The 26761-nt window shown below is 36.0% G+C and overlaps 1 protein-coding gene across 21 annotated transcripts in view; it reads left to right on the top strand.

The window, feature by feature from the left end:
- The window catches only part of ryr1b (ryanodine receptor 1b (skeletal)), a 128176-nt gene that overhangs the window by 59744 nt on the left and 41671 nt on the right, over positions 1 to 26761 (top strand). For 16 of the 21 annotated variants that reach the window (XM_067390564.1, XM_067390572.1, XM_067390576.1 and 13 more), the window contains 34 exons: positions 217 to 360; positions 506 to 779; positions 1443 to 1560; positions 1687 to 1819; positions 3670 to 3764; positions 3919 to 4054; positions 4143 to 4326; positions 4416 to 4527; positions 4984 to 5104; positions 5238 to 5407; positions 7331 to 7551; positions 7639 to 7729; positions 7826 to 7966; positions 8051 to 8214; positions 10269 to 10347; positions 10437 to 10526; positions 10641 to 10781; positions 10866 to 10943; positions 11027 to 11102; positions 11215 to 11338; positions 11962 to 12077; positions 12166 to 12233; positions 12357 to 12478; positions 14593 to 14642; positions 15210 to 15270; positions 16757 to 16883; positions 16981 to 17089; positions 18673 to 18754; positions 18851 to 18981; positions 19061 to 19381; positions 20916 to 21156; positions 21246 to 21333; positions 23489 to 23581; positions 23911 to 23925. In XM_067390564.1, coding sequence (XP_067246665.1) covers positions 217 to 360; positions 506 to 779; positions 1443 to 1560; positions 1687 to 1819; positions 3670 to 3764; positions 3919 to 4054; positions 4143 to 4326; positions 4416 to 4527; positions 4984 to 5104; positions 5238 to 5407; positions 7331 to 7551; positions 7639 to 7729; positions 7826 to 7966; positions 8051 to 8214; positions 10269 to 10347; positions 10437 to 10526; positions 10641 to 10781; positions 10866 to 10943; positions 11027 to 11102; positions 11215 to 11338; positions 11962 to 12077; positions 12166 to 12233; positions 12357 to 12478; positions 14593 to 14642; positions 15210 to 15270; positions 16757 to 16883; positions 16981 to 17089; positions 18673 to 18754; positions 18851 to 18981; positions 19061 to 19381; positions 20916 to 21156; positions 21246 to 21333; positions 23489 to 23581; positions 23911 to 23925 — 4316 coding nt within the window. The remainder of the gene's footprint in view (positions 1 to 216; positions 361 to 505; positions 780 to 1442; positions 1561 to 1686; positions 1820 to 3669; positions 3765 to 3918; positions 4055 to 4142; positions 4327 to 4415; positions 4528 to 4983; positions 5105 to 5237; positions 5408 to 7330; positions 7552 to 7638; positions 7730 to 7825; positions 7967 to 8050; positions 8215 to 10268; positions 10348 to 10436; positions 10527 to 10640; positions 10782 to 10865; positions 10944 to 11026; positions 11103 to 11214; positions 11339 to 11961; positions 12078 to 12165; positions 12234 to 12356; positions 12479 to 14592; positions 14643 to 15209; positions 15271 to 16756; positions 16884 to 16980; positions 17090 to 18672; positions 18755 to 18850; positions 18982 to 19060; positions 19382 to 20915; positions 21157 to 21245; positions 21334 to 23488; positions 23582 to 23910; positions 23926 to 26761) is intronic. The other 5 variants (XM_067390568.1, XM_067390579.1, XM_067390573.1 and 2 more) reach the window with 1 other exon arrangement.

Consider the following 26761-nt stretch of genomic DNA (forward strand, 5'->3'; position numbering starts at 1 on the left):
TGCATTTTTGGAAATCTGTTTCAGTGTGAATGCTTTAATCGGATTTTGCAGATTTTCCGGGGGACACAAATCACATCTTAATAGTTGCGATATACATTGTGGACAGTCAGGCATTTAGATCAGATTCCAATTGGATAAACAAATTATCGGATGTGAACATAGCCTTAATGAATCTGGACTATGTGGTTCTTACCCATATTTGTTTTTGTACCTCAGGTGTCCACATTGAAGAAGAAGCGGAGGAAGAAGAGGTAGAAGCGTCTCTGAAAGGGAAACTGCTCAGTCTGGTGGAGAAGGTCAAGAATCTTAGGAAGAAAAAGGAAGAAGAGGAGCCAGAACCAGAGGAAGAGCCCAAACCTGGTGAGAAAATGTAGTAAAACATCTTGAGAAGGTTGTTCAGATTCATCTCTCTCATGGTTGCACTACTTTCCTCAACTATAGATCAAAATGTTATTTTTTTACTGTGTGTTTGTCTAAAGTTTCTGGATGTCATTCTATTCCTCAGGTACTTTACAGGAGCTGATATCCCACACGATGATCCATTGGGCTCAGGAGTCTTTTATTCAGAACCCTGAGCTGGTGCGGCTTATGTTCAGTCTTCTCCACCGGCAGTATGACGCACTGGGAGAGCTGACCCGCGCCCTGCCAAAAGCTTATGCCATCAATGCCGTGTCCATACAGGACACAATGGACCTGCTGGAGTGCCTGGGTCAAATCCGCTCACTGCTCATCGTCCAGATGGGCCCGGAAGAGGAGAGGCTTATGATCCAGAGCATTGGGTGAGTACTTCAAATGACTGCAGAGCGGATACAGTACATAAAGTGCTTGACATCTCAGCCCATATTTGATGTGCACTGCAGTTCAAAAGTTTGGGGTTGGTAAGATTTATTAATGTTGTTAAAAGAAGTCTTATCCTCACCAAGGGTGCCTGACAAAAAATACAGTAAAACAGTAATATTGTGAAATGCGATTACAATTTAAAATAACTGTTTTCTATAATTTAAAATGTAATTTATTATGGCAAAGCTGAATTTTCAGCATCATTACTCCAGTCTTCATGGTCACATGATCCTTCAGAAATCATTCTAATATGCAGATTTGCTGCTCAAGAACATATATTATCAATGTTGAAAACAGCTGTGCTGCTTTTGTGGAAACCATGATGCATTTTTTAATGAATAGAAAGTTCAAAAGAACACCATTTATTTGAAATATACATATTTTGTAACATTATAAATGTCTTTGTTCTTTCACGTTTGATCAATTTAATGTCTTTCCTGAAAGTATCAATGTCTTTCTATTAATTTTCATAAAAAAACAAAAACAAAAAACCTTTGTTCTCTTTGTCCTGAACTTCTTTAGAGTCATTTATGTTTAAGTGAAAATCATATCTTTTGCATCATTTGTGGTATTTCAAATGCATTTTGTCTCCTGCCTCGTAGGAACATCATGAACAACAAGTTGTTCTACCAGCACCCCAACCTGATGCGTGCGCTGGGCATGCATGAGACGGTCATGGAGGTTATGGTCAACGTGCTGGGAGGGGGAGGAGACTCTAAGGTGCTTTCCTGTTTTTTTTTATATACATACTGAACATTTAAAGCTGTTTTTCCTGGACAAGGAAACATCTCTGCAATTGAAACTGATGTAAAGGGAAACAAACATATTTTTTTTGTTGTCCTATAGGAAATTCGATTCCCGCAAATGGTGACCAATTGCTGTCGCTTCCTGTGCTACTTCTGCAGAATTAGCCGTCAGAACCAGCGCTCCATGTTCGACCATCTCTCATACTTGCTGCAGAACAGTGGCATTGGACTGGGTCAGTTGATTTGTAAAATGTACCTGACACAGATAGCATATTTTTATTATTGTTAAGGTCCATTCACACCAAGAATGAAAACTATAATAATGACTATATTAGTGTCCACACCCTTGTACAATGGATAGGGTGGATTCTGATTGGCTGTAAGTGTTTTTATCATTAATTAGCTGGAAAAAAATCATTCTGACATTGATTCCAATTATGTCATACCTATATGTCATTATCGTTATAGCATAGAATTAGAGTGATCATTAAAAATATACATTATTGTTAATTATCATCATAGTTATCATTGATGTGAATGCGGTTTTAGTCTATTGCGACACTTTAAAAGTAGTGTTTTCCAACCAAAGGTACAGCACTTGAACCCAGAAGGATTTTTATTTTGGTTTGTTAAATTTATAAAACTTATATTCAGCAGAATATTAAAATTCTATATTCTTTATTATTTGTTAGCTCCCACAAAGTGGTTGCTAATCTTCCTGGGTCCACAAAACAATACAAGGACAAAAAGCTGTATAATTAAATGAAGATAAAAACAATTTTCCACTTCTTCCACATTATAGTCTTTTAGTGTTTCCATTATTCTGAATAAGTAAGAGCACACACAAAACATATGACTAAAATTAATTTTAGTTAATTATTGGGACCCATTTAGTCCCCATAGTCCCATTTTGGGACCTTTATTGTTTTTCCTTTTATAAGCTTCCTTTGGCCTATCAATTTGTATTGTGTAAATAAATTTTGTTGTTGTTTTTGTTCTATATAGTCTTTCTATATAGTCTTCTAAACTAAATGTACTTTTACATTTTCTCATGTTTATGGCAAGCATATGCCAAGCATCAGAACCTCGATAAAACAGTCTTTTTCATCAAATTTGTGTGTGGACAGGGTAAATAAAGTTGAGCCTTACTCACTTGATGAGTACTTTAGTCACTTCTAAGACCCACATATACAAACTTTTCAAAGAACAAACAGGGAATTTGATATATGATAACCTTATAAAAATACACCATTAGTCGTAATGTAGACTACGCCGCCAATCATTTGATTTTTCCAGTTAACCACTTAAGGGGAGACACTACAGGCAAAAACACTGTTTTTTCAGGCACCTGTCAATTTTGAGATTTTGCACTTTTTGGCTTTTCATAAAGTGATTTTTCAGACTGGTGGAAAGAAAACATCCAAAATACACTTTTAAGTGTATATTTTATAGCACTTAAAAGTGTTTATCTATTTGTGTCTATAGATTTGAACTACAGTAAATATCTTTAAAAGCCGTTTTCTCAAAAGGAGTTTTTTGTCCTGCTCAGAGTTGGAAATCTCCACTTCAGCAGAACTTATATACACCAAACTTTACAGTTTTATTCCTATGTATATTCTGAAGGTTTATAAAGAGGGATTTGTTGATATATAATTTGCCTGATTTTATACATTTTATTCCTAAAAAAATGGTGAAAATCCATATTTTTTTGGCTTTTGATAGTATTTTCAGATTTTTGGAGTGATAAAAGGAGATATCCAAAATTCTCTCTGTAAAAACCTTTGGATTTAATATGTCCAAATTTATGCAAATTAGCGCATATTTAAATAGATAATGCATAATTTGCATATTTAAACATTTTTAGACATTTTAGAAAACTTGTAATACAAAAAATGTTTGTAATCAATCACCTGGGGTAGTATGGTGATATCTATTAGTTAATTTTTTTACCTATTCACCTGGGGTGTCTTGCCTTAACACCTAGTTAGTTGAAAAAATCTAAATAACATTAAAATAAAACAATTTAGATCTCGGTATTATTATTATTTTTTTAATGATTTTTAATCTTTGTGTGTCTTTTTAGGGGTGCGTGGATCTACTCCTCTGGATGTTGCTGCTGCGTCCTGCATTGACAACAATGAGCTGGCCCTGGCTCTGCAAGAGCAAGATCTTGAGATGGTAATGCTCAGAAGTCAGAACCTCTCTCTCTATTCCTTATATGACCTGCTAAGTCATAGGGCTGGAGCCTATCCTAGTTTCCTAGGCCAGATGCAGGGAAAGGACAGATTTATAATGTACCATTGCATAAAAATGCATTGCTTCATTGTGCTAGGTGGTGACGTATCTGGCTGGCTGTGGTCTTCGGATGTGCCCCATGTTGCTGGCTAAAGGCTACCCTGACATAGGATGGAATCCAAGTGGAGGAGAGAGATATCTAGACTTCCTGCGCTTTGCAGTGTTTGTAAATGGTGAGCATGTTTAGTGTACGTCTGTCTCTGACTCCTGTGTTTGAAGGCATTCATAATTAAATGTTGTGTTTTTTGTCTCCCCCTGCAGGTGAGAGCGTAGAGGAGAATGCTAACGTGGTTGTTCGTCTGTTGATTCGTCGGCCTGAGTGTTTTGGCCCTGCACTGAGAGGAGAGGGTGGTGCGGGTTTGTTAGCCGCCATTGAGGAGGCCATTAAGATCTCTGAGGACCCTGCCCGAGATGGGCCAACTCCTAAAAAGGACAGACGTTTCATGTAAGATCCTACAGTGAATGTGATGCTTGAATTTAGCTTTTTATTTAAACAGTTTTGACATAAAATTACCCCTTGTGATTGGTTCACAGGTTTGGAGGGGAGGAGCAGCCTGAGGAGAACAGAGTGCATCTTGGAAATGCTATCATGTCATTTTACTGTGCTCTTATTGACTTGCTGGGTCGCTGCGCTCCTGAGATGCATGTAAGTGTAACAACTTAATAATTTACCTGTGAAGTCCATGACAAACGTAATGCATGTACACTATCATTCAAAATGTTTTTGAAAGAAGTCTCTTCTGCTCACCAAGGCTGTATTAATTTGATCAAAAATGCATTAAAATAGTAGTATTGTGAAATATTGTTACAATTTAAATGTTTTATTTTAATATATTTTGAAATGAAAAAAAAAACAGTGATACACTGGACTCTTTGATTAATCAAAAGTTTTACAGCATTTATTTAAAATAAAAATCTTTTTGTAGCATTATAAACATCTTTACTGTCACTTTTGATCAATTTATTTCATCATTGATGAAAAAAAGTATTAATTTAAAAAAAAAAATGACCCCAAGCTTTTGAAATGTAGTATATAAGATGAAGGTCACATTTCAACAGATTTCCTGTGGACTTTAATTTTCAACCTGTTCTTTATCCACAGTTGATCCAAGCAGGTAAAGGTGAAGCTTTGAGAATCAGAGCCATCTTGAGGTCCCTCGTGCCCATTGAAGACCTGGTGGGAGTCATCAGCCTTCCTGTTCAGATCCCCACCTTAGGCAAAGGTGCAGAACATCTATCTTATTTTAATCTTTATTTTTCAGTCTTTTTTACTTTTTACTCTAAGGTGAAAACGGGCTTCCATAAAACTCACTTCTGCATAATTAACTCTTGTTTTGTCTATGACACTTTTCATAGATGGTCAGATCGTTGAGCCAAAAATGTCAGCGAGTTTCGTGCCAGACCACAAAGCCTCCATGGTGCTTTTCCTTGACAGAGTGTACGGCATTGAAAACCAGGACTTCCTGTTGCATGTGCTAGAGGTGGGCTTCCTGCCCGATATGAGAGCTGCAGCCTCTCTAGATACGGTAAGCTCTTAATATTGTCATTCATATTTTATTATCACTTCTTTACCTTTCATAATATAATATAATTAATATAATATATTGTGGAAACCTCATATTTAGTCTTTTTTGGATTGGATCATCAAACTGTTGGTAAAACCACATAACTCCACCAGTGCCGGGGATAAGTGTCTTAGGCCCTGTCCCAAATGGCACACTTCATATGCACTTACGGCCTGTGGACTTACAATGGCTGCCACGTGTGCACGATTGTAAAGTCCACGCTGAATAGCACTTCATCTTTTATAACTTAAAAGCTTAAGTTATAACTATTTTAAGTTAAGCTTTTGGCCAAATGACAGAAAAAAATGAGCACCCAAATAGCTCCAATAAACTTTATGGCGTGTAAGAAGATGAAAACGTAATGTGATACACTTGCCGCCTCAGATGTGGCTGTTCTATTGACGGACAAAACGCATATGTACGACATTCTCTGGTCAAATACCTTCATTCATAACTTCATTTGAGCTTGATTTTGTTAAAATTTTAAAGGGTAGTTCACCCAAAAATTTTAATTATATCATTAATTACTCACCCTGAAGAACCTCATTGGTTCTTGTGAAAGCTCAATCATGATGCTTAACACCAGAATGAACCTCAGTGGTTTGCACTCATCATTGCGAACATGCTTGAGCTTCTGTTTAGGCAAGGCAAGGTAAGGAAATTTTATTTGTATAGCACATTTCATACACAATGGGAATTCAAAGTGCTTTACATAAAGAAGAAGAATAAAAATAGAACATAAGGAATAGAAATAACAGTAAAAACAGAGAATTTTGCTATCTGGATGGAAGAGCTAGGAAGTCGTAGGGAATTTATTTATTTATTTATTTATTTTTGTCCATCAGAGTGGATCTAAACGGATTTTCCTCACACGACAGGAACGCTACCTGTTAAGGCACTTCAAACTGATAAACAAAGTTTCAATCTCCCCTTTTGCCAAGACACCTTAAACTGCGCCACACAGCCCTAATCCCCCTTCCGGAGATATCTTACTTATGCAACGCAGTTCAAATTTCCCCTTTGGAAAGTGTCCTGACTGTAATCCATAGATATCTTAACTTTGCACCACAGCTCAAATTTCCCCATGGTTTGTCCCCTTATCCAAATTTACCAAAAATTTAACCTAATCACAAAGGCTTTCTTCCTAATTCTCCCAGCTTTCAACCAGACAGCAATATTTAAAATGCATTAAAAGTCAGAAATAACAAGATGATACATAAAAGATATAAAGTACATTAAAAATTAAATAAAAACAGGAAAAGTGATTAAAAGAATAAAAAGAGAATACATATAAAATAAAATGCAAACAACCATATCTGATGTGTGAGTTGATGAATGCTTATATGTGAATAAAATCCTAAATTAAATCTGTTCATCATATAAAGTGACTGAGTCTCACCAGAAAATTCGGACTAAACCACTCAATTCAAATGAATTCGTTTTACGATCTTTTTATGAACTTTTGAAGCATCAAAGTGTCAGCTCTTAATGGAGGGACAGAAATCTCTCAGATTTCATCATAAATATCTTTATTTGTATTCTGAAGTTGAATGAAAGTCGTACGGGTTTGGGACGACAAAAGGGTGAGTAATTAATGACAGAATTTTCATTTTTGGGTGAACTAACCGTTCAATAATATAACGACACATGCAAGTGTCTGATATCAACTTTCACAACACAGTTTAATTTCAAAAATCCAGTATTTTTTCCATTTCCTGAAAAGTAGCGTTTTTGGACATACAAGGTTTCCGCCCCAATGTGACGGACGGAATATGATATATCATATAATTTCTCATACATCATATCATATATAGTATATATCTCATATCGTATCATACATGATACCATCATAACATTGTGATCTTAATTGTAATGTTCCTCCAGGTGGCGTTTAGCACCACAGAGATGGCTCTAGCTTTGAACCGTTACCTGTGCTCAGCTGTGCTGCCTCTGCTCACGAAGTGTGCCCCACTGTTCGCTGGCACCGACCACCGTGCTATCATGATCGACTCTATGCTGCACACCATCTACAGACTGTCCCGTGGCCGTGCACTTACAAAGGCCCAGAGGGACGTCATCGAGGACTGCCTTATGTCTCTTGTCAGGTTAGTTATCCACTCTGTACTGACATCAATACTAGAAATGCCAACTTAAAATACTGGCGCTAATAAAGTAATATTTGTGAATTTTAGGTATCTGCGGCCATCTATGTTGCAGCATCTGTTGAGAAGGCTGGTATTTGATGTGCCGATCTTAAACGAGTACGCCAAGATGCCCCTAAAGGTATGCAAGTATAGTTATTTGAATTAGTTGGAGCGATTTTTTGTTTTGTTTTTGGTCATATTTTTGTGTAATTAAGCTGATCCTGTTTCTTTTTAGTTGTTGACCAACCACTATGAGCGCTGCTGGAAGTATTATTGCTTGCCAAATGGATGGGCAAACTTTGGAGTCTCATCAGAGGAGGAGTTGCATCTCTCTCGCAAACTCTTCTGGGGCATCTTTGAGTCCCTCGCACACAAGGTTTGACACACACAAACATGTCTCAGCAGATGAATTGTTATTGAAAAAAGAACACTTACAGTTCTTGCCATCTCATCTCTGTAGAAATTTGATGCAGAGCTGTTTAAGATCGCCATGCCCTGCATCTGCGCCATTGCGGGTGCCATCCCTCCAGATTACGTGGATGCTAGCTATTCATCTGTGACTGAGAAGAAAGCATCTGTCGACGCTGAGGGCAACTTTGACCCCAAACCAGTAGAGACAACAAAGTGAGAAAAAGATCAGCTATAGTTCATTTGTAGTATTAGTTCCACATTTTTGGGTTAATATACAGTATGTGCATACAGTGGCATGAAAAAGTATGTGAACCCCTTGCAGAATCTGTGAAAATGAGAATTATTTTAATAAAATAAGAGGGATAAGAAAAAATGCATGTTATTTTTTGTTTAGTCCTGTCCTGAGTAAGATATTTTACATAAAAGATGTTTGCATTTAGTTCACAAGACAAAACAATAGCTGAATTTATTAAAATAACCCCATTCATAAGTATGTGAAGCATTGATTCTCAATACTGTGTGTGGTTACCTGATGATCCACGACTGTTTTTATGTTTTGTGATGGTTGTTCATGAGTCTCTTGTTTGTCCTGAGCAGTTAAACTGAGCTCTGTTCTTCAGAAAAATCCTCCAGCTCCTGCAGATTCATCAGTTTTCAAGCATTTTTGCATATTTGAACCCTTTCCAGCAGTGACTGAATGATTCTGAGATTCATCTTTTCACACTGAGGACAACTGAGGGACTCAAACTCAACAATTAAAAAAGGTTCAAACATTCACTGATGCTCCAGAAGCAAACACGATGCATTAAGAGTCGGGGTGTGAAAACTTTTGAATTCAACTATCAAGGTAAATTGTACTTAATTTTTCTGCCGGGAAACATGCAAGTATCTTCTGTTGGTTCCGAATGGCAGTACTAAATGAAAAACAATGATATTTAAACAAAATAAGAAAATTTGTAACATCTTCATCCTGTTCAAAAGTTTTCACCCCCCGACTCTTAATGCATCGTGTTTCCTTCTGGAGCATCAGTGAATGTTTGAACCTTTTTTAATAGTTGTGTTTGAGTCCCTCAGTTGTCCTCAGTGTGAAAATATGGATCTCAAAATCCTACAGTCACTGCTGGAAAGGGTTCAAATATGCAAAAATGCTTGAAAACTGATGAATCTGCAGGAGCTGGAGGATTTTTCTGAAGAACAGAGCTCAGTTTAACTGCTCAGGACAAACAAGAGACTCATGAACAACCATCACAAAACATAAAAACAGTCATGGATCATCAGGTAACCACACACAGTATTGAGAATCAATGCTTCACATACTTATGAACGGGGTTATTTTAATAAATTCAGCTATTGTTTTGTCTTGTGAACTAAATGCAAACATCTTTTATGTAAAAAAATCTTACTCAGGACAGGACTAAACAAAAAATAACATGCATTTTTTATGATCCCTCTTATTTTATTAAAATAATTCTAATTTTCACAGATTTTGCAAGGGGTTCACATACTTTTTCATGCCACTGTATGTGTATATTTCAGGTATGTGCTTTTTCTGTATTTATACAGATACAGGGAATCTGTATTCATTTGAAACTGCAGCATGCACTAAACATTTTCCCAAATTTGATGATTTGAGAATCATTTGTAAATATGGCAGCAAAATAGAAGCTTTAAGGTCTCCCAGTGTTTTTTTCTGCCAAAATAAAAGCTCTATTGTTTAACTTTTGAAACCACAGAAATTAAGACAGCCATAAATATTAGAATTGTAATTAATGTAATTTTACTGTTGTTCTATAAACTTATTATTATTGTTATTATTACTATTAAATACTTGTTTTATTTTTATTTTACAGTATACAATGTTATTATTGCAATAGTAATATATTTGTTGATTTATTTAATTTTTTATAAATTAATAAATAATAAAAATAAAATGTTTTTTTGAATTGTTGATATTACTTAATACTTAAATATTAATAAAAAATAATATTAATATTAAAATAAATATTAAATAATTTTATTTTACAGTACAATAGCATTATTGCAATAGGAATATATTTATTTATGGATTTGTTGTAATTTAGATGAATTTTTATAATTTAAATAATAATCATATAAATGTTTTATTTCTTTCAATATAGCCCTATTGAATGGAAGAAACAGATTTTCTCATTTTTTCTCCTTAGATGATCAGCACAAAGAATTCTTTTGAGGGAGTCATTAAAAGATTTGTATTCAAACAGACGATTCTGTTTCCTTTTTGTTTGCAGCACCATCATTCCTGAGAGACTTGATACTTTCATTAACAAATATGCTGAGCACACACATGATAGATGGGCTTTTGAAAAGGTCAGTATCAGCACTTGTGCTCATTTTTGAAAGCCAAATGCATTGCAGGATTGAGAATAGGCTTTTAACCTTTTGTTTCCATTTTCCAGATCCAAAACAACTGGACATATGGAGAGGTCCTAGATGAGAACGGCAAAACACACCCTATGCTGCGGCCGTACAAAACTTTCTCTGAGAAGGTCTGAATGGATCTTCTTTGAAACATATCTTTATTAAAACCTGTCTATTGGCTTTGTTTTGACAGTTGGTTGTCCAAAGTCAAGGTCAGCCTCCCTTTTGTATTCTCTCTTTAGGATAAGGAGATCTATCGCTGGCCCATTAAAGAGTCCATCAAGGCCATGCTGGCGTGGGAATGGACTCTGGAGAAAGCCAGAGACGGAGAGACTGAGAAAACCGAGGTGAAGTCCACCAGGAAGATCTCCCAGACTGCTCAGGTAACAGAAAGTTGGAACAAAGAAGAAGGAAATTGTATGTTTGTAGAAACACAATATTCTTACCTATATATACATCTCCTGCAGGCCACCTATGATCCCAGCCAGGGATACTCTCCTCAGCCCGTGGAACTGACAGGCATGGCCTTGTCCAGAGAGCTACAGGTATATATAATTTATATTCATTCAGTATAAGACATTCAGAAACGCTTGTGATTGCTTCATTCCTCATGTTTCCATCTGTTCAGTCTATGGCAGAACAGCTTGCTGAGAATTACCATAACACCTGGGGTCGCAAGAAGAAGATGGAGCTACAATCCAAGGGTAAGATTGTTTATTTTGTTCACCGTATGACTGCACAAAATAATGTTCATAACATAAACCATGCCAGCCCTCAGACTATCTCCTAGTTTTTGTGTTTTTTTTGTGTTTATAGGTGGTGGCACCCATCCTTTGCTGGTACCATATGATACGTTGACGGCCAAAGAGAAGGCAAGAGACAGAGAGAAAGCCCAAGACCTGCTCAAATTCCTCCAGCTCAATGGATATGCTGTCACCAGGTACAACAAAAATGGCTTAAAACACAAATTAAATTTTGCTGTCCTTCGATGTTATTGTGATAAGATCCAGAGGTTTCATTATGCATTAAGCAGAAAATCTGTAAACAAGAAAAGCGATCATTTTGCCCACAAATATACAAGAATCCACCGAAAACTTTACCTCCAAACAGCGATTATGTAAACATACGGTAGTGGCCAAAAGTGATGAAAATTGACATCTTCACCCTTTATTCAAAAATAAGAAAAATGTGTTAAATATTTTCTAAACATATGGCGTAGTTGTGATTTGCAGTCAATTGTTTTATTTGTGATAGCGCCATGAAACATGCCAAATTGTGTGGATATAATTTTTTGCCTGGCTGCCATACAAAGAAATAACTTCACAAAACAAAGGAGAACTAATGATTATGTTGTAGTCAGTGTATGCTTTTTCCTGTGAGCCTGTTATTCAATGCATTTCTTTTTGCTTGTAAAATAAAATGTGTAGTTGTAGTTTGCCTTTTTTCAAAATAATTTTGTCTGATAAATACCTTAACCAAGTTTAGTTCTTCCCTCATGCATATGTTAAAAATGTAATGAGGTGGAAAAATACACTCATCTCATGTTGTATTTTTCTTCTTTAGGGGTTTGAAGGACATGGAGCAGGAGATTTCCTCCATTGAGAAGCGTTTTGCTTACGGGTTCCTGCAGAAGCTGTTGAAGTGGATGGAGATCGCGCAGGAGTTTATTGCTCATCTTGGTATACATTCATAGCAGTAATTTCTTAAATCCAAAGAATTCTTGATGTGGGTGTTTTTGATTCATTTTCTGCATGTTTGTTACTCTAGAGGCTGTTGTGAGCAGTGGAAGAGTGGAGAAATCTCCTCATGAACAGGAGATTAAATTCTTTGCCAAGGTGAGACACCTTTGACCGGCAATGAGTGCATGCTAAATGAAACAGAGCTTAGGGAATTAGTTGGAAGAGTTGGATCACAGCCTCTCACACTTTCCTCTTCCTCTTTATATTCTCTTCATGTAGATTCTGCTTCCATTGGTGAACCAGTACTTTAAGAATCACTGCCTGTATTTCCTGTCCACACCTGCGAAAGTGCTGGGCAGTGGTGGTCATGCCTCCAACAAGGAGAAGGAGATGATTGCTAGGTAACTAATGCTACAGATCTTCATTTTTCTGTGGCACCCTAGTCCAGTGGTTCCCAACCCTGGCCCTGGAGTACCCCAACACTGCACATTTAATTTATGCTTACCTAATCAAACACACCTGATTCAACTCATCAGTTCATTAGTAAAGGATGCTTCTCATATGGAAGGCTGCATCCTAGTGAGGTTGTGCCCTTCCTAGTCCAGTCCTTTGGAGGAGTGTAGGCTAGAGTCCTCCTTAGCACGCTAGAATGTGCAATGTTTAGGGTACTCCAGGACCAGGGTTGGGAACCACTGGCTTAGTCATATTTTTATGTACCTTAACCCTCTGGTGCTGCTTAAGTGGTGGTCACAAATTACCTTTTTTATAATTTAAAGGTGCCATTGAATGTTTTTTTACAATATGTAATATAAGTCTAAGGTGTCCCCTGAATGTGTCTGTTAAGTTTCAGCTCAAAATACCCCATAGATGTTTTTTAAATTTATTTTTTTAACTGCCTATTTTGGGGCATACTTAGAAATGCGCAGATTCAGGTTGCGGCCCCTTTAAATTGCGCGCTCTCTGCCCCCAGAGCTCGCGCTTGCCTTAAACAGTGCATAAACAAAGTTTACACAGCTAATAAAGTTGATAAACGATGGTAACTTTAACCACATTTAACAGTACATTAGCAACATGCTAACGAAACATTTAGAAAGACAATTTACAAATATCACTAAAGATATCATGTAATCATGGATCATGTCAGTTATTATCGCTCCATCTGCCATTTTTCGCTATTGTTCTTGCTTGCTTACCTACTCTGATGATTCAGCTGTGCACAGATCCAGACGTTAATACTGGCTGCCCTTGTCTAATGCCTTGAACATGAGCTGGCATATGCAAATATTGGGGGCGTACATATTAATGATCCCGACTGTTAAGTAACAGTCGGTGTTATGTTGAGATTCGCCTGTTCTTCGGAGGTCTTTTAAACAAATGAGATTTATATAAGAAGGAGGAAACAATGGAGTTTGAGACTCACTGTATGTCATTTCCATGTACTGAACTCTTGTTATTCAACTATGCCAAGATAAATTCAATTTTTGAATCTAGGGCACCTTTAAATGAAATGAAAGTACTATATTTTAGTGCGATAATGTTTTTTTAATTTAATATTTTGGATTTTTAGGGGATTTTATAGTAGTAAATTATATTTATGGAATAGTTATAATCCATTTATTACTTGTGAACCACTTTTTGAGCATAGGCCTGAAGATGTAACTTAAAGTGTTGTAAATCTTGAAGTTTGGTCTCTTTAAAGAAGACACATGACAGAATATTGCTGACATGAATAAAAGTTAAAAAGTGAAACTAAAAAAAAAAGTTATAGAACTTTAAGTTTATTATTATGAAAAATGTACAAAAATACTTTTTTTTAAATTTTATATGAAATATATATGTTACCAAAAATTAAACTCTAAAATTGTGAGAAAATCAGAGCCATAAATCTAAATTTGATGTTGATATCTCAAAAAATTAGCTTTCAGTAAGATTTTGTTTGGGCGCAGTACCATACGTTTCCACTAGATCAAATTAATCTCCTATTAATTTTCAATGCAGTCATTTTTGACTGTGAAGAATACAAGTGTGACTGGCAAATTTTTTCAGATCCATTTAACCTTTTCAAATCATGTCCATGATTTTTTTTTTCTCACATAGCAAGTGCCAAAACCTTTACCAAGTTTCGTACCATTCTGATGAAGTAAAAAATTAATGTAAAAACGTAAAATTTACGGTAAAAATGACAGAACAGCACCAGAAGGTTAAAAATTTGAATTTGATGACATGAATGTTTACAGAACATTTTTTTAATGATGTTAGTTTTGACCTGTCACGTCCTCTCTGCTCCTCACACTTCTTCTTGCCTGTGGTTTTCTCTCTGCCCCCTCCTGGAGTATTTTCCCACGGGTCCCCTCATCCTTTTGTTACATCTATCTTCTTTGGATCACATTATTTTGCTCCTACTTTTCCATCATCTTAACCTCACCATTTTATTCCTTTTCATGCCATTCTCTCTTTCCCAACCCTCCACTCCTCTTTTTTTCTTCTTTTTCTATCTATGTATCTTCTATCTCAGTATCTTCTGTAAGTTGGCCGGTCTGGTGAGACACAGGGTTTCCCTCTTTGGTAAGAATGCTGCATGATGGCCCGATTGCACATTTAATTTTTCCATCGTCTTCCCCTTTTTCTTTAATGTTTTGCACCATCGGTACATCTGTTCCTAATAGTTGCATTTATTTGCTGTTCCATTTATCTGTTCCTAATAGTTCTCAATGGTTTTATCTCCCTCCACACTTTCTTTCTTTTTCTTTCTTTCTTTCTTTCTTTCTTTCTTTCTTTCTTTCTTTCTTTCTTTCTTTCTTTCTTTCTTTCTTTCTTTCTTTCTTTCTTTCTTTCTTTCTTTCTTTCTTTCTTTGTGTCTGTCTGTCTTTCTTTCTTTCTTTCTTTCTTTCTTTCTTTCTTTCTCTCTCTGAGTGGTTCTCTAATGATTTGCAGTGCTTTGCTTAAGTTGGTGCATTGTTTGCAGTGTTGGCTCAGTATTTCAGAAGAATATCTGCTTTGGCTTTTATTATACCTCTTCATTCTATATCAGTGTCATATATCGTAGCATAGTAGCCTCAGTCCATATGTTGTAGGCTAATTGTAGGTGATAGTTTAAGGCCTGTGTCATGCTCTGAATGTTTGTGTGTGCAGGCACTGATGCAACCGCAGTGGTCAACTGCCTTCATATTCTTTCCCGCTCACTGGACGCCAGGTATAATGTGTGTTGACATTGAAAATCTATTCACCCAAAACTCTTGATGCTTCAAATAAAGAGATCATAAAATAAATCCATATGAATCGAGCAGTTTAATCCAAGTCATCTGAAAAGACACAATCAATTTATATGAAGAACATATTTCTTTAGGCTTTTATTCATATATAAACTTTGATACCCAAACACACGCAAGAGCCAGTGAGGTTCATTCTCACGCATGAAGCAGGTATGGTCGAGCTTCCATTTTATAGAGCACAGATCAATGTTTAAATGTGAATAAAGGCCTAAATTAATATTTTGAACGAAAGATAAATGAAAGTCTTATGGGTTTGAGGGTGAATAATTGATGACAGAATTCATTTTGAGTGATCTATCCCTTTAATTAACATTTTTTGTATGGAAGCCCGTTTCCACCACAAACAAAAGAAAAACCCGCCACTAAAAAAAAGAAGCCACAAAAAAAAGATTAAATGCGACAATTCTGAGATATAAAGTCGCAATCGCGTGATATAAAGTCGCAATTCTGAGATATAAAGTCGCAATTCTGAGATATAGTCGCAATTCTGAGAAATATAGTCGCAATTCTGAGATATAAAGTCGCAATTCTGAGATATAAAGTCGCAATTCTGAGATATAAAGTCACAATTCTGAGATATAAAGACGCAATTCTGAGATATAAAGACGCAATTCTGAGATATAAAGTCACAATTCTGAGATATAGTCGCAATTCTGAGAAATATAGTCGCAATTCTGAGATATAAAGTCACAATTCTGAGATATAAAGTCGCAATTCTGAGATATAGTCGCAATTCTGAGAAATATAGTCGCAATTCTGAGATATAAAGTCACAATTCTGAGATATAAAGTCGCAATTCTGAGATATAAAGTCGCAATTCTGAGATATAAAGTCACAATTCTGAGATATAAAGACGCAATTCTGAGATATAAAGTCACAATTCTGAGATATAGTCGCAATTCTGAGAAATATAGTCGCAATTCTGAGATATAAAGTCACAATTCTGAGATATAAAGTCGCAATTCTGAGATATAGTCGCAATTCTGAGAAATATAGTCGCAATTCTGAGATATAAAGTCACAATTCTGAGATATAAAGTCGCAATTCTGAGATATAAAGTCGCAATTCTGAGATATAAAGTCACAATTCTGAGATATAAAGACGCAATTCTGAGATATAGTCGCAATTCTGAGATATAGTCGCAATTCTGAGATATAAAGTCGCAATTCTGAGATATAAAGTCGCAATCGCGTGATATAAAGTTTCAATTCTGACTTTTTTTCTTGCAATTCTGACTTTTTTTCTCACAATTGCAAGTTATAAAGTCACAATTCTGAGATATAAACTTTCAATTGCAAGAAAAGAATTCTGAGATAAAAGTCGCAATTAATCTTTTTTTTTTGTGGCGGAAACGGGCTTCCATATTTATGTATTAAATGTCATGCTTATTTTTTGCTTCTCTTCCAGGACTGTGATGAAATCTGGGCCTGAGATTGTGAAGGCTGGTCTGCGCTCTTTCTTTGAGAGTGCTGCCGATGATATTGAAAAAATGGTTGAGAACCTCAAATTGGGGAAGGTGTCTACCAAAAACCAGGTCAGATGTAAATATAGTCCTGTTCTCTGAGATGTTCTTTTGTTCTTTGTCAAAGTTTCTAAATTGAGCCTGTCTCTCCTCTCTCTCTCTGTAACAGGTGAAAGGTGTATCTCAGAACATAAGCTACACCACCACTGCTCTTCTGCCAGTGCTCACTTCTCTCTTCGACCACATCGCCCAGCACCAGTTTGGAGATGATGTCATCTGTGAGATATTTTCATAGGTTTTCATGAGAGTCATTTAAAGTGACTGAATTTAACCTATATAGCAGAGTACATTTAATTAATATATAAATAGATTAATTAAGGTTAGTTGATTGTCTTGGGTACCATTTAGTTGCTATTGTGTGATTTCCATTTCAATTTCTGATGCAATTTCCAGTCAAAATGCAATGCGTTTCACACTGCATGACTCTTGAGTTTAGCATGCTAAATATTTCACAGGCATCGGCGACGCTTCAGTGCTTCTCTTTAGGTGTCTTTCATAATCGCATTTATGAACACCAATTTACCTCAGGCATTTGTCTACGATTTCCTCAACGTTTTCGGCGAGTGAAATCAGGGCTAAAATCATAGTGTTACAATTTTAGTTTTGGGTCTGCCCAGTCATGTACAGGAAATGTGTCTGGACATTTCTGAGCTGGACATGTTGATGAAAGAGATTGGATCTGGCAGAGTCCTGGATCCGTTACACAGAGATGCCCCACATGATTAAGATCTGTATCTGGCATTAAAGGGATAGTTCACCCAAAAATAAATTGTTGTGAATGGCTGCCCAAATTTTGAAGACAAAAAAATGCACCCATCCATAAAAAAATGAATCCATACAACTCCAGGGGGTTTAATAAAGGACTTCTGAAGCGACTTAATGCATTTGTGTTTCATTTTTTTTATGGATGGATGCATTTTTTTGTCTTCAAAATATGGGCAGCCATTCACAAACATTATAAACTTTGGAGGACTAAGGATATTTTTAAATATATCTCCGATTGTGTTCGTCTGAAAGAGGATAGTCATATACACCTAGGATGCCTTGAGGATGAGTAAATCATGGAATAATTTTCATTTTTGGGTGAACTATCCCTTTAATGTGCTTCATTTAACATAAAAAAAGTTAAAATAACAAAAATTAAAATGGCATAAATAAGTGTCATTTAATTTAATGTAACTAAACTTATAATGATGAAAATGGCAGAAGCAAGTAGTACTAATTAATGTAACTTAAAAATAATGAAAATGTTGTAAATAAGTATTTAATAGTGTAAATTAATAAAATATAAATTAATACAAATAGAGAAAAGTGTGTAAATATGTAGTAGTATTTGATTTAATTTGTTCTGAAAACTCTTCAACAAATTATAACAATAAATAACAATTAATCAAGAGCAAGAGTTAATAAATGCAAAATAAGAATAAATGTGGTAATAGTTGTGATATTGTAGTTGTAAGTTACATGGCAACGATGTACTAAAAACTGTCAAAACAATTATTATTCATGCCAGGCCAGTAATTGGCGATGTCGCTCTGTAAAGAAACACTGCTCGTCTATAGACTGAACACGTAATACACACGCGCATGACGTCACCGTTTCCACAAATTCGCGTTTTAGCAGTTTACATGGAGGCGATAATGGTATCATTTTCAAAAATGTGCACTTTGAAACCCATTTTCAACCTATTGTCGTGTAAATGAACGGCCAAATCGCATACAAAGTTTCCCGTTTTTAGCCACTGAGACTCAAAGAAAATCACACTGTCCCTCATTTTTTTCTCTTTTCCTTCATCACTCAGTGGATGACTTGCAGATATCCTGTTACCGTATCATGTGCAGTATCTATTCCCTGGGCACTGTGAAGACCCCTCATGTTGAGAAGTAAGGAAACAGCTTTATGTATGAGTGTTTGTTTCTATATGAACCGTTTTAAAGGATGGCATGTGTTAATGAATGTTATGGTGTGGTACCACACAGCCAAAGACCAGCTCTAGGAGAGTGTCTGGCTCATCTGGCTGCTGCCATGCCTGTTGCCTTCCTGGAGCCTAACCTCAACGAGTTCAACGCATACTCTGTGTACACTACCAAAACCCCACGAGAGAGAACAAGTCAGTAGCTCGCTCTGAACATCAATGGTTGTTGCGATCAACTAGTGCTTCCTTAACTCCCTTATCATCCATGTTTTAGTTCTGGGTCTGCCCAGTCAAGTGCAGGAACTGTGTCTGGACATTCCTGAGCTGGACGTGTTGATGAAAGAGATCGGGGATCTGGCAGAGTCCGGGGCCCGTTACACAGAGATGCCCCACGTGATTGAGATCGCCCTACCCATGCTGTGCAACTACCTTCCCCGCTGGTGGGAGAGGGGCCCGGAGAACTTCCCCGAGCAGGAGGGCTGTCTGTGCACTGACGTTACCTCCGAACAGCTCAATCAGCTCTTGGGTAGCATCATGAAGATTGTTGTCAACAACCTGGGCATTGACGAAGCTTCCTGGATGAAGAGATTGGCAGGTGAGAAAAAACTAAACTTGGATTCGGCAGTGAATGACATTGACACAAATTTCACGTTTCGATCCGATTTTGATTCACAAGCTTGCAATCTGATTCAGTTCGGTTCTCGATTCGATATATCGATTCATTGACACAAATGTCACGTTTCGATCCGATTTTGATTCACAAGCTTGCAGTCTGATTCAGTTCGGTTCTCGATTCGATATATCGATTCATTGACACAAATTTCACGTTTCGATACGATTTTGATTCACAAGCTTGTAATCTGATTCAGTTCGGTTCTCGATTCGTTATATCGGTTCATTGACACAAATGTCACGTTTCGATCCGATTTTGATTCACAAGCTTGCAGTCTGATTCAGTTCGGTTCTTGATTCGATATATCGATTCATTGACACAAATTTCACGTTTCGATCCGATTTTGATTCACAAGCTTGCAGTCTGATTCAGTTCGGTTCTCGATTCGATATATCGATTCATTGACACAAATTTCACGTTTCGATCCGATTTTAATTCACAAGCTTGCAATCTGATTCAGTTCGGTTCTCGATTCGATATATCGATTCATTGACACAAATTTCACGTTTCGATCCGATTTTGATTCACAAGCTTGCAATCTGATTCAGTTCGGTTCTCGATTCGATATATCGATTCATTGACACAAATTTCACGTTTCGATCCGATTTTGATTCACAAGCTTGTAATCTGATTCAGTTCGGTTCTCGATTCGATATATCGATTCATTGACACAAATTTCACGTTTCGATCCGATTTTGATTCACAAGCTTGTAATCTGATTCAGTTCGGTTCTCGATTCGATATATCGATTCATTGACACAAATTTCACGTTTCGATCCGATTTTGATTCACAAGCTTGTAATCTGATTCAGTTCGGTTCTCGATTCGTTATATCGATTCATTGACACAAATGTCACGTTTCGATCCGATTTTGATTCACAAGCTTGCAGTCTGATTCAGTTCGGTTCTCGATTCGATATATCGATTCATTTTGGATGCACATGACATTTTAAGGCCTTGACATGCCAAGCCGATGGTCGGCCGTCAGGCAACATCAGGCCATCATCATGCTGTAAATATTAAAATAGTGGGTGCATTTTTTATTACTTGCTTTTGTGTTTTGCCTCCCTCCACCATTTTATGCTAGCTTGAGGAGCTCGTATGCAACAAATGACGTCAGAGGAACTTCAGTAGGCTATAATCGATTATGGTATATTACTGCATCGATGCAGAATGGTCCACGTCCGCATCGTGATGCATCGTAGAAATGGTTCATTTCAACACCGCAATGTTTGCTTAAAAAGTTATTTTTTATTGATCTATATTCCTGTTGGGTCTTGGGAATGAAATCCTGAGCTGAAATTGGCCCCCTCTCTGGCCCTGGATCTATTCTTGGGATTTAAGAATCAATATCGGTTCATCAAAATGAGAATCAGTTGAAATCGAGAAAATGCTATTTTCAACCCAGCCTTAGCAGTCAATACTGATGATTTACTTATGAACTGCTTCTTCACAGTGTTTGCTCAGCCCATCGTGAGCAGAGCGAAGCCGGAGATGCTCAAGTCCCACTTTATCCCCACCATGGAGAAGCTGAAGAAACGCAGTGGAAAGGTGGTGGCCGAGGAGGAGCAGCTGCGTATGGAGGGAAAGACAGAGGTGGACAGCGAAGAGGGAACGATTCGCGATGAGTTTGCAGTGCTCTGCAGGGATCTGTATGCTCTTTACCCGTTACTCATCCGATACGTGGACAACAACAGGTATCGCTCATCCGCATCCTTTATTTTTATTAGAAGATCGTCAGGAGGAAGATTGTCTTCTCTGATTTGGTTCTTTGTGTCGTTTAAAGGGCGAGGTGGTTGACCTGTCCTGACCCTGATGCTGAGGACCTCTTCAGGATGGTTGGAGAAGTCTTCATCTTCTGGTCCAAATCTCACGTAAGTCTGTTTCTTTCTTGTCTCTTCACTAGTCTTTTCATGTCTCTTGGGGGGCATTTACACAACAATGTTTTCAACTAAAAACAGAAAACTTTTAATGCATTTTGGCCATTCATTTACATGAAAATGGCGTTTTGGGGGTCTGAAAACAGGTTTCAAAGTGCAGGTTTTTGAAAACGATATCGTTATCGTCTTGGTGTAAACTACAAAAACTCCAATTTGTGATAACAGTGACGTCATGCACATGTGTGTTACGTGTTCAACATTGTTTGACCTGCCATGCATAATACAGCATTTTTAGTTGTTTTTGTGGATCCATGTGAACAGGGATTGTTTTGACCATGTTGTCATCTGTACATAAAACTTTTTCATTTCAGTGCATTGTTGTCATGTAAAATGTACCCTTAGGCCGTGTGTCCACCAAAGCGTTTTTATCCAGCTGAAAATGCTGGACAATCTGTGAACGGTTGAGAGCGCTTCGACATCGCAGCGTTTTTTTTCAGTTGAGATGCTTTGTTGCTATATGGAATATCTGTGGCTGATTTAGCAGATAGTTTGTTTCAGGCTAAAAATGTCAGCACAATGTAGAGTACTTGCTATGTATGTTCGGAGACCAGCAATATTATTTTCTCAACCATTTTGTTCCGTTCAGCACCTCGTTACACTTCTGGCGCTTAAAGGGTTAGTTCACCCAAAAAATGAAACTTATGTCATTAATGACTCACTCTCATGTCGTTTCCAAACCCGTAAGACATCCGTTCATCTTCAGAACACAGTTTAAGATATTTTAGATTTAGTCCGAGAGCTTTCTGTCCCTCCATTGAAAATGTATGTACGGTATACTGTCCATGTCCAGAAAGGTAATAAAAACATCATCAAAGTAGTCCATGTGACATCAGTGGGTTAGTTAGAAGTTTTTAAAGCATCGAAAATACATTTTGGTCCAAAAATAACAAAAACTACGACTTTGTTCAGCATTGTCTTCTCTTCCGGAATCCTTTCCATTGAATTGATCCAATTGAATTGATTCCACTGAATTGATTCCATTGAATCCTTTCATCTGTCGGCGTTGGTAATGCACTTTTACGTCGCCGTGGTTGTTTTTGGTGATTAGGACATCCACGACATTTTGAAGCATCGAAAATACATTTTGGTCCAAAAATAACAAAAACTACAACTTTAGCCAGCATTGTCTTCTCTTCCGGATCTGTTGCCAATTCACGTTCACGACTCCACTTCTTCTTCTTTCCTGCGGTTGGCATCCAGCTTATTGGTGCATTACCGCCCCCTTCTGCTCCGGAGTGTGGTTCACGACTCCGCAGTGACGCTGCTGATGTAAGACGCTGCTGACGTGTTATCCGGTGCGCCCGAGCTTTGTTTACAGTCTGAGGGAGACGCACGCTGTATTCAAGCTATTCCACATTGTTTGTATTTTGGTATTGCTTTTTTTTTTTAAATTGTGCATGTCGTGGATGTCCTAATCGCCAAAAATAATGAAAGTAAAAATTACCAAAAGTGCATTACCAACACCGACAGATGAAAGAATTCAATGGAATCAATTCAATCAAATCAATTCAATGTAAAGGATTCCGGAAGAGAAGCTGAATAAAGTCGTAGTTTTTCTTATTTTTGGACCAAAATGTATTTTCGATGCTTCAACAAATTCTAACTAACCCGCTGATGTCACATGGACTACTTTGATGATGGACATGGACAGTATACCGTAAATACATTTTCAATGGAGGGACAGAAAGCTCTCGGGCTAAATCTAAAATATCTTAAACTGTGTTCTGAAGATGAACGGAGGTCTTACGGGTTTGGAACGACACAAGGGTGAGTCATTAAAGACATAATTTTCATTTTTGGTTGAACTAACCCTTTAAAATACGCGGCACTCCCTTTGAAAACAATTGGAAAAGTATGCTAGCCGCTGGAAAAAATGCTTTGGTGGACACACGGCCTTAGTCTCCTTTCATATTGCCTCCTCCAATGTGTCGTCTTGTCTCATCTCTTTTAATCTCTTTTCATCTTATGTCTTCTTTGTTTTGTCTCTTCTCATTGCTCTAATCTCCTCTTGCCTCTTGTTTCTTTCCACTTTTTTCTTTTATTATTCAACATAATTCTCTCTTAATAACTATTTTATTTCACTCTGCAGAATTTCAAGCGTGAGGAACAGAACTTTGTGGTGATGAATGAGATCAACAACATGTCCTTCCTCACTGCTGACAGCAAAAGCAAGATGAGCAAGGTGAGCTTGTCCGCTTAATGCCACTGACGTCTGCACAAAACTGGGTCTAAATCTAAATGTTGTGTTCTTTTATTTACCATCTCCAACATATGATATTGTTTTTGTTTAATGATTGATTTTGTTTAAAGTGAAATGAAAATTGTTAGATTTGTTAAAACTCATTTCTTCAGACGACTGCTGACCTCGTGTCCTGTTGAGGACAGACACTGTTGTTGCTCTCACAGTGGGTTTATAGATCCATTGACGTTTTTTCCTGTCTGTGAGGGTGTAAGTTTTAACAGTGCTGTCTCTCTTTGTGTCCTGTCTCGCTGTGGATTCGGGGTCTGTAGGCCGGAGACGGAGAGGTCAGACCTTGTTTCTGCACGAAAAAAAGAGCTATGCTGATCGCATGGCGATCTCCCACACACACTGGCAAATACTCACACACACACACACATATAAACACACCAACCAGAAGTCCAAACCCTCATTCGCTGCCAGTGTGTGTGAGGTGTGTTTGCCCTCAGCCATAGACTTTAGTTTCAGGATCATGGCACCCTCTTCAGCTGGATCTTTAACTCCCGCTGGATCGGAGTTCCATCGTCCTGACAGTGATTTTGATTGATGTGCCTCTGATGGAAGTTCTTGCAGACTTGTTCTTTTACTTCTGTTGTCCGGTTTGATGTTAATGTTTGACCTTTTTTCACCCAGAAGCTCTGGTGGTGATGCTCCCTCACTAGGAGCAAAAATACTCCATAATCAAACCATTACCCATCACAGATTTCAGGGAATTGTATGAGCACCTTGGTAACATGGCTTTTCCTATCAGGGAACAGTTCTCATTACATCTCTCATCTAATATTTCCCTCCCTTTGTTTAATTCACTGTATCCAGTACTTTCTGTTCCTTTTATTTGATTAATATGTCCATTCTGTTGACATGTTACCCAAACCCAACTCACTTGCTCACTTCCCTAAAAAGTTTGTCTCTGTTAGGTGTTAGCTAGCACAATGATATTATTGACTTTTCAGGATAGCATCTCCTCCTCTGTGCTGTGAGACGGCCATTACTGTAGCACCATCTGTTATCTCCTCACCATGGGTTCCCCCTCTGCCTAATACACTCATCATCTCTACTGATCTCTCCTCTTGTCTCCTGTGCCCTCATGTCTCTTCTCATGCCTCCTCTCTTGTTTTCTTCTCTTGACTTGTCTCATCTAGCCTCATCTAGGGCTGGATGATTAATAAGACTATTATCGAAAATCGTGATATGGATTAGTGCAATTATCAATCACAAAGGCTGCTATTTATTAAACATTAAATAAACAAGTTTGCATTGCTTATAACATGCATTTTAAACAACACATGACAAACATTTCACCAGATTTTTTTATGAGAAGCGTTTACAAACCTGTTGCCAAAGGCAAGCTTTTCCCTATGTTATCCTACATTTTCCTCCAAAATGTAAAGTTGAAAAATGAAGAAAGAGACAAATATTAGTACTGTAATTTAATTTTACAGTTTTAATTTTTATTATAAAATACTTATTATCAACTTTAAAGTAAAGTATCCCTATTACAATATTTTGTTTAATATTTTTGTTTCAAAATGATAAAAATAAAAATAGTAATGATGATTATTATTATTATTATTATTAGTCCAAAAAGTTTTATCGTCACCATTATTAATTAATAATATTATAATCCTATAATATATAATATAATATCCTATTACAATAGTATATTTTTTTTATTTTGTTTATTTTTAAAATGATAATAATAATTAGTACACAATGTTGTGATTATGTATCAATATGACTATAAAATAATAATAATAATAATAATAATAATAGCATTAATAATTATTATTATTAATTAATAATATTATAAACCTGTAATAGATAATATCCTATCATAATAATTATTATTATTATTAGTCCAAAATGTTGTGATTATATAAATATGACTATAAAATAATAATAATAATAATAGCATTAATAATAATTGTTATTAATTAATAATATTATAATCCTGTAATAGATAATATCATATCCTAATAATTATTATTATCAGTCCAAATTGTTGTGATTATATCAATATGACTATAAAATAATAATAATAATAATAATGATAATAATAATAATAATAGCATTAATAATAATTATTATTAATTAATAATATTATAAACCTGTAATAGATAATATCATATCCTAATAAGTATTATTATTAGTCCAAAATGTTGTGATTATATATCAATATGACTATTAAATAATAATCATCATCATCATTATTAATTAATAATATTATAATCCTATTGTTTTATTTTTTTAAATGATAATAATTAGTCCACAATGTTGTGATTATGTATCAATATGACTATAAAATAATAATAATAATAATAATAATAGCATTAATAATAATTATTATTAATTAATAATATTATAATCCTGTAATAGATAATATACTATCCTAATAAGTATTATTATTAGTCCAAAATGTTGTGATTATATCAATATGACTATAAAATAATAATAATAATAATAATAATAATAATAGCATTAATAATAATTATTATTAATTAATAATATTATAATCCTGTAATAGATAAAATCATATCCTAATAATTAGTATTATTAGTCCAAAATGTTGTGATTATATCAATATGACTATAAAATAATAATAATAATAATAATAATAATAATAGCATTAATAATAATTATTATTAATTAATAATATTATAATCCTGTAATAGATAAAATCATATCCTAATAATTAGTATTATTAGTCCAAAATGTTGTGATTATATCAATATGACTATAAAATAATAATAATAATTATTATTATTATTATAATGATAATAATAATAATAATAATAGCAAACCTGGAACTCTTTAAAAAAAAGTTTTTTTTTTTTACTGTACTAAAGCATAAAAATATCATAATACTTTAGCAGAGATTTAGGAAATGTTAAGTTCAAATACTTGTTTCTCTGGAAAACAGTGCTACAGCCAGTTATTCTACTCTGAAATGTGTGTTCCGTGTTGGAATGTCAGAATGTTGTTTTTGTTCTTGGTGATCCCGCCAACTGTCAATTTCAACACTCCGGGTTGCCAGCAGAAAACACAGCGTATTGCAGCTATGGAAGCCAGCAAACAAATCGGGTCAGAGATCGCACATATTACCCAATCTAAAAAAGCCTCAGC

This window comes from Chanodichthys erythropterus, chromosome 7 (genome assembly GCF_024489055.1).
Source record: "Chanodichthys erythropterus isolate Z2021 chromosome 7, ASM2448905v1, whole genome shotgun sequence".
NCBI classification, from domain to species: Eukaryota; Metazoa; Chordata; class Actinopteri; order Cypriniformes; family Xenocyprididae; genus Chanodichthys; species Chanodichthys erythropterus.